The sequence below is a fragment of the Harpia harpyja genome, chromosome 2, assembly GCF_026419915.1.
Source record: "Harpia harpyja isolate bHarHar1 chromosome 2, bHarHar1 primary haplotype, whole genome shotgun sequence".
NCBI classification, from domain to species: Eukaryota; Metazoa; Chordata; class Aves; order Accipitriformes; family Accipitridae; genus Harpia; species Harpia harpyja.
This window is the reverse complement of record NC_068941.1, coordinates 88911102-88918545: the sequence shown is the minus strand read 5'-3', so window position 1 is coordinate 88918545 and position 7444 is coordinate 88911102. Positions and strand designations below refer to the sequence as shown.

The window sequence follows — 7444 nt, the reverse complement described above, 5'->3', positions numbered from 1 at the left end:
CCGACGGTGCTCAGGCAAAGCCTTTCACTAACTAGGGAAGGTGTCCCTGTAGTATAGTCACATCTGTAAAACAGGTCATCTTCAAGGGCTTTGCCAGCTCTATCACCTTCCCAGCCCACCTTACATCACTTCTGAAAACCCAGTGATGAGCTTTCTACAATGTACAGACCTTCCCACTCTTCCTTACTCCACGCATTAGATGCTTTTATATTGTATTTCTTGATGTACTATTCAAATCCCCTGCCAACAGCAACCATTTATGATTTAAAATGTATTCTCTTGAGAATGCTCCAGAGCAGTCCAACCGAAATGCACTGGTTCCCAGTGATCACACTAAAATAGTATTCTGCTCCATGCCCTTTTCCAATATTAATTTAACTTTTGCAGCTGCCATTTCTGGTGTCCTTCTTCCATGGGGAAACTTTCTTTTTGTGAACTATCTCTGCAGTCCTACAGCTGGTTTTGGGTGGTGGATGAGGAGAGGAACTAGTAAGTTGCAAAAAAACACAAATATAAAAACACAGCCAAGAAAAAGAAAAAGACAAAGACAAAGACAAAGACAAGAAAAAGAAAAAGAAGAAAAAGAAGAAAAAGAAGAAAAAGAAAAATGCCAGGGCAGTATCTACATCCTTTACTGGATTTGGCCCTTAGTCCAGATGTCCTGATGCTAAGTTCCCTACCCTTACTGCAAACCAACCACATTTCTCCCAGAGGTGCTCTGGCAGCAGCACTTCCAGGGCACTTGGAGGATGGATAAGAGCAGCGCCGGTACCTTCTTGTCTCTGAAGACATAAAACATGAAACTGCAGCAGGCCCTGAAATTGCTGAGCGATGCTTAGCACTGAGTGTTCTCCAAGAGAAGTGAAATAGCCACTACCGTGTCAAGTTAAAATCCAGTGGAAAAAGCAAGCTGCTGTCACAGGAGCCAGACAGCATCTGGTGTAAGAACACAGAAACACCAGGGAATTAAGTTTAACCTCTATAACTGCAGGCAGAGCTCCTAACATCACGCTGCCTGTCACCAAGCTGCTTACAGAGGGTCTCCACCATGCACAGTGCCCATCAGGCGACAGAGGAATATGTCTTGATACAGTCTTAGCAATTTATGATCTCATAAATCAGATTTTGCTGACAGGTCAGAATCTCCTTGTTTTCTTCTTCTTGTTTTCTTCTTCTTCATGTTTTGTTCCTCTTTGTGTTTTCTTCTTCTCTTGTTTCCACCACAGCACCCCACAAGTCGCCCACCTGAGGTCAGGAGACGCCCTTTGCAGCATAAAGTGACATTCAGCAAATCCTCAAAATGACTGACTTAAAAAGCAACCCAGGGAATGAAAGAGAGCTGATCTGAGGGGGATATTTCATAGGTCTCATGGGTTATGAAAATCTTTCCCTATTATATCAACCCGTCTTTACAGTATGAAAGTGTATTAAATTTGTTAATATATATTTTAGTTCACATTACACACTGTAGCGTAATAAGGTAGTGGAATTTTACTGGAGACTTTGGTATTGTTCATGCTTACGCAAAACAAACTAAAGGACAGCCCGGCCCTGGAAATAAGGACTTTGCTTCTTGGAAGCTTAGAGCTCTCCATGAAGGCTAAAGGACACCCTGGGACAACGCCAGCATCCCAGCCCCACTGACACATCTCTGAAACCCTCCCAGCATCGTCTGGCATCACAGGTCAGTAACTCCAGCGAGACTGACTCCAGGGACATCTGGATCAACAGACAAGCAGCAAGAATGCTGCAAAAATAGAGTTGCTTTGCAAAGTTTTACTATGATTGATAAGGGGGGAGGGGTTAGTGATTAGTCAAATCGTGTTGTACCTGAATGCTTGAAGGGTCTAAGAACCCCGTGTAAAACTACATCGGGGTGCTCTGATTTGGCTGGGACACCTCATGACCTAGTATGAGTAAATATTTACTCTTGTAGTTTGTGTCCCAGCCTCTCTCCTTGGTCAGCTCGGGCCAGTTGTGAATTTTTGTAACACTTGTCGGGTGGGTTTGCTCTCCTGGCATCGGGAACGCCAATGTCCTTCTGCTCCCTCTCCCCCCACACATCTGCCCCCACAGCAGCTGGACCCGGCCGTACAAAATTATGAGATTTACAGCACGATGCAAGTTCCCCATCAGTGATAGGGATGGGATTTTGCTGCAAAGCGAGGAAGATATGTAGGTGCAGCAGCTAAAGAAGTGATGTTATTGGCACTGATGAAGCAGAGGAAGAAGCCACAGATAACAAGTCCATCCACCCAAGGTGGAGGCAGACACCCACGCCAGCAAAACCCAGTGTCTGGCCTGGGTAAATGATGTGTCTCAGCCAGAACAGCAAACCCAGCAGCAGGAATTCCCCGAGAAGTGAGAAAAAAAGTAATAAGTTTTTGTTCTTTTTCTACAGGCGGCTGGAGCTGTCGGGGCTCGAATGCATCGGGAGGTTACATGGTTTCACAGGTCAGCTGTGCAAAAGCAGCACCATAAGCACAGGAAATCATTTTGCTGAGGCTGCAATGACAGGGAGCAAAAAAGATATATCACATCATTCTCAATTTGCCTAAATTTGCACAGTGCGAGGTGTGTCCTTGGCACAAGCTCATTTGTTTACCGAGGAGCACAAAGGGAAGAATCAGACATCACGAGGTATCTTAGGGATTTATAATTTCTCTGCATCTCTGCCCTGCAGTTCCAGCTCTGGGCTGGTTTGGTCACCAGTTCCCTCCCTCCGATTTTTTGATTTTAGTCAAGATTAGCACAAGCAACTTCCATCAGCTGAAAAAACCTTGCTTCCCAGACCCTCACTCCTACTTCTACACCCTTCGGTGTAGCCTGGTAACAGGTCAGATGGAAGAAATGGTCCGCTGGAAGGAAAGTCTGGCAAAATGATGGCCATTTCCAGCTGGCCCAGTTCTGCCTGGAGCACAGCTCTGTGGGACGGGGTGCGGTGCCAGGCTGGGAACCCGGGCAAGAAGCGTGATGGATGCAGGAGACTGGAGCTGCCAAAATGGGAAGGGGGGAACTGGCAGTCACTAAAGCAAGTTCTGCCATCAAGAAGCTACTTGTGAAAAAAATACATATTTGCTGTCTTATTTTTTTGCTGATGATCTTAATTTTACTGAATGTGTAAGATTTGCTTTAGCAAAACAAATATCACTCTTGGGTTTTTGCCATACTATGAATTTTTAATGCTTTATTAGAACGCTGGAGGGTTTCAGCCCGGTCTGCCGCTGCTTAATAGAGTGAAACTTCGCTTCGTCACCTGCTCACGCACCGCGAGGGCCATCTGTCCTCAGGATTTAACAGCTGGGAAACCCAAGCCCGGCTGCCAATTCCACGCAAACCAGGTACCCCTTGCGAAAAACCCTCTTTGAAAGTTGCCCGCATCTTCATGCGCAAAGATACTTATTTTTTAAAAAGGCTTTTAAGGACTCTTTGGGATCAGACAGCGCTCTCCCTACCTAACCAACGACCGCTGCCGAGTCCCAAAAATCGCGATCGCAGAGGAAAAAAGGTGTGCGAAGGCTTTGTTAGCATGCGGTCCAAGAAGAAAGCTGCAGCGGTGGCTGGGGAGGTGCAAGAAGGGGGGGGGGGGGGTTGACATCCGCGCTGGGAAAAAAAGGGCATAAAAAAAGAAAAAGTATTAAAAAATATATTGAAAAATGCATTGGGGGAAAAAAAAAGAAAATATATTTATAGGAGAAAACCCCAAGCGCAGCCGTGCTTTGGCCGCGCCGCAGGGTTTCCCCCCACCGGCGCTGCGGGACGGGGGCGGTGCCGCTCTGACCACACCCCCCAGCGGGTTGAAGCGCCGCGGCGGCGACCAATCGGAGCTGGCGGCGGTGCCGGCGCGTTCGGAGCGGCCATTCAGAAAACGGCGGGGAGGGGGAGGAAATGAATGGGGCTGGTCACGTGGTGGGGCGCGTTGCCACGCCCCCCCCTTCTCCGCTCGGTACCGGGATGGAGCCGGGGCCGGGGACCGGGCGCTGGGACGCGGCCGTCTGCGTCCTGACCGGCGCTTCCCGGGGCTTCGGGCGCAGCCTGGCTCGGCTGCTGGCTCGGCGGCTGGGCTCGGGCTCGGTGTTGCTGCTGCTGGCGCGTTCGGCGGCGCCGTTGGCCGAGCTGGCGGCCGAGCTGCGGGGTGGTGGTACCGGCGGTACCGGGCTGCGGGTGGAGTACGTGGCCGCCGACCTGGGCTGCGAAGAGGGGCTAAGGAGGGCGACGGCTGCTCTGCGGGAGGTGCTGTCCGTCGTCCCGCCCGGCCGCCTGCTTCTCGTCAACAACGCCGGTAACAACGGCCCCCCCCCCCCCTCCGCCTCCCCGGGGCAGCGGGGCTCAGCCCCGGGGAGCCCTCCCTTGGTTCCACACCGGCCGAGCCGAGGCTTCGATCGGTGCTTTGGGTGCCGGTAAATAACCGAACCGAGTAGATAACCGAAGGAGCAGCAGGGCCTTCACCCTCTCCAGATCTTACTATTTCATTAAAGTAATGAATTTGGGGAGCAGACCAGGGACCACAGGGCTTTGCTGCTCGTGAGGTTTTACCCGTTACTCGTGGCGTAGGACCGGCTGGTCACCCTCCTGCACCCTCCCACCGTGCTGCTCCCCGAGTACAAACCTTCAGGAAAACTTTTAGCCCTGCCTTGTGGGTGCTTCACTTGCAATCTTGAATGCCTGTTGGCTTTAGCGCCTTTTTTACCCATTCTCGCTATAAATAAGGCCATGCGTTCCAGTAGACAGGAATTAGGTCTTTTACTGACTTGGCTCCGAAAGAGGGACGTGCGGGAGAGCGCGTGGTGGCCCATGGGGATGTTGTACTTCAGGCTGGAGGTTGGGAGCTGTTGGTTTTGGCAGAGGATTGGCAGGGCAGCTCCGTGTCCCGTGTTACCGCTGCTGGTTCAGTGGATGACCCGAAAGCGATGGGCAGAGCCAGGCTGTGCTGAGCTCCTTGCCCTGCTGTGAGACCCCGCTAGAGTTTGAGCCAGCAAAGCTGCTCGCTTTTGTCTGTAATAAGAGGGTTGCACGTGGAAATGGAGGAGCAAAAGGGATCTGCTGTGTTGTTGGACCCATCTTTAACTACTCTTAACTCATTTGGCCTTCCTTCCTAGGCTCCCTGGGAGACATCTCCAAATCCTTCCTCGATCTCACCGACCCGGATGAGATCAACAGCTACTTTGCCTTCAACGTCACCTCGGCGCTTTGCCTCACCTCCACCGCCCTGCAAGCCTTCGGGAAGCGGCCCGGCTCCAGCAGGACGGTGGTGAACATCTCCTCGCTCTGTGCCGTGAAGCCCTTCAAGAACTGGGCGCTGTATTGCAGCGGGAAGGCTTCCCGGGATATGATGTTCCAGGTGCTGGCCCTCGAGGAGCCTGATGTCCGTGTGCTCAACTACGCCCCGGGTGAGGAGGGGAGCTCATTAATTGCTATTAACTTTCTCCTGGCTTTGTGGATAAAAGATTCTTGCAGCTGAGCCAGGTACAGAGGGGAAAATGAGCCGCAGATTTTGCTTTCTCCTTACGTGATTTCTTTTTTGTTGCTCTTTCCCCAGGTCCTCTGGACACGGACATGCAGCTCTTGGCCCGGACTAAGACTGGAGACCCTGAGATGCGTCAGTATTTCCAAAGCCTGCAGGAGAGCGGCCAGCTGATAGATTGCACCGTGTCAGCCCAGAAACTGGTGAATCTCCTGGAGAAGGACACCTTCCCCTCCGGCGCCCACGTGGATTTCTACGACATCTGAGTTACTCTAACCTCCACCTTTACCTTCCTGCTTTGCTTTCTGCTGAGCCACGTCTTGGGTGTCTCCAGCATTTTTGGTGACCTTGTTTGAGTCCTGGGTGCTGTGCAGCTGTCAAGAGAAGACCTCTGGGTGCCTTATAAATATCCCTAGTGCCCCGATGGGGATGGGGGGCAGTTACTGCTTCGCTGTGGGCATTGAGGCCTCCTGGGTACCTGACGGCAGGAGCGGGGATTTCTCAGCTGCTGGGGCTGGGGGAGCAGAGGTGGCTTTTCCAAGGGAATGGGCACGGAATTATTAAAGCTCTCCTGTGCAGGAGTGTGTGTGAGCCAAGGAGGTGCCAGGGCACGCGAGGCCAGGTCAGAAAGCCAGCCCAGAAGGTCTCAAAGACGCTGACAGTAGGGTTAGAGCTGAGTGTCCCCATGTCTGTCCCCTTTTCCCTGCAGGAGCTGTGTCCTCAGCACCTGAGCAAGTCACCAAAGGGCAAAAGAGCTATTCCCGGGGCGGAGGAGGTGGCTGTCACCCCAGAGCCCTGACTGTCTGTCCCCTGTCTCACCAGTGGCTTGTCCAGACTTTTGTGCAGTTCTGGGATCATCTCTGTGCAAGTTTTGTGCATTAAAACGTGGAGCAAAGCCTGTCCCTGTGTGGTTTTTGCACAAAGGCAATGAATCACCAGGAGAGGGAGCTGGCCATAGAGGAGATGTGAATTTTGGGTGCCTGGCTGGGGCCACCAGCTTATGTAAACCTGTGCACAAGCACAGCACGAGTTAGAGCACATCTGAGACACAGCCCTGAGTTCATGCTGTGCTCCTGTTCACAGGTTCTGAGTCCAAGCCTGGATCTGGGGCTTCAGCCCCTCCTGGGTTGTTCTTTTAATTATTTGTGGGTTTTTATCCTTGGTTTTTCATCAGGTTCCGGGAGGCACAGGCGCTTATAGACTTGCCCTTCTAGAAAGCAGCTAATCTGCAGCATGTGTTGATGTAAGAGAGCCGCTTTGAAGCAGTGGCATCCCCTGCGTGCCCTGGAAATGCCCAGTGTCCCTCTGTGCTCAATGACAGCAACCTTCCTGCAGTCCTCTATCTCAACCTGTATTTCAAATTTTGTCCACCTGGATCTACAATCAGTAAAAGTTTCATATCTGGTCTGGGTCTTCTGCTATATTTTTAAAAGTGGATACATTTTTGGGAGGGTGGGAGGAGAGAGCCTGGGTTAAGCACTGTCCTCATCCAATAAGCCACCAACGTGCCCTCCTGGAGTCCTCTTCTTCCACCTCTGAGACATTTCATTAACTCTGTGTTAACTTAATCCTGTCAAGCTCAAAAAAACCTTTTTGCCAGCTAGTCTGCTGCTTGGTTTCATCTTCCCTCTATGCCTGTGAAACTCATTATTAGCAAAACCCCCTCTGCTGCACACTACATTGGCCATGGGGTTGTTTTTCTGGGGTTTGATGCCTGGTGACGTTTAATGTGGTCTGTGAAGCCTGGATGGACCTGCTGCTGCTAAAAATCCCCCATCTCCTCACCCTGCATCCGTTTGGGCTTCTCCTATCCCCTCTTGGGCAGAAATCCTCTTTTGACATCTGGCTCTGCAAAAAATAACCTCAGTGCTCAGAGCTGGGGGTCCAAAGTCCTGCCCTTACAGGGTTTTGGACCACGGGCTGTCAGGTGCTGGGCTGAAGGCAGGTAAGTCATGTCGTCCCCCCCCGAAAGGCTTAAGG

General features: G+C 51.4%; 1 protein-coding gene across 1 annotated transcript; it reads left to right on the top strand.

Moving 5' to 3' along the window:
• Positions 1 to 3939: 3939 nt before the first annotated feature.
• SPR (sepiapterin reductase) lies at positions 3940 to 6869 on the top strand. Its single transcript, XM_052780866.1, has 3 exons — positions 3940 to 4282; positions 5100 to 5390; positions 5540 to 6869. Exons 1-3 carry the CDS (start codon positions 3955 to 3957, stop codon positions 5728 to 5730), a joined length of 810 nt encoding a protein of 269 aa, XP_052636826.1. The 5' UTR covers positions 3940 to 3954; the 3' UTR covers positions 5731 to 6869.
• The last annotated feature ends 575 nt before the right edge of the window (positions 6870 to 7444 follow it).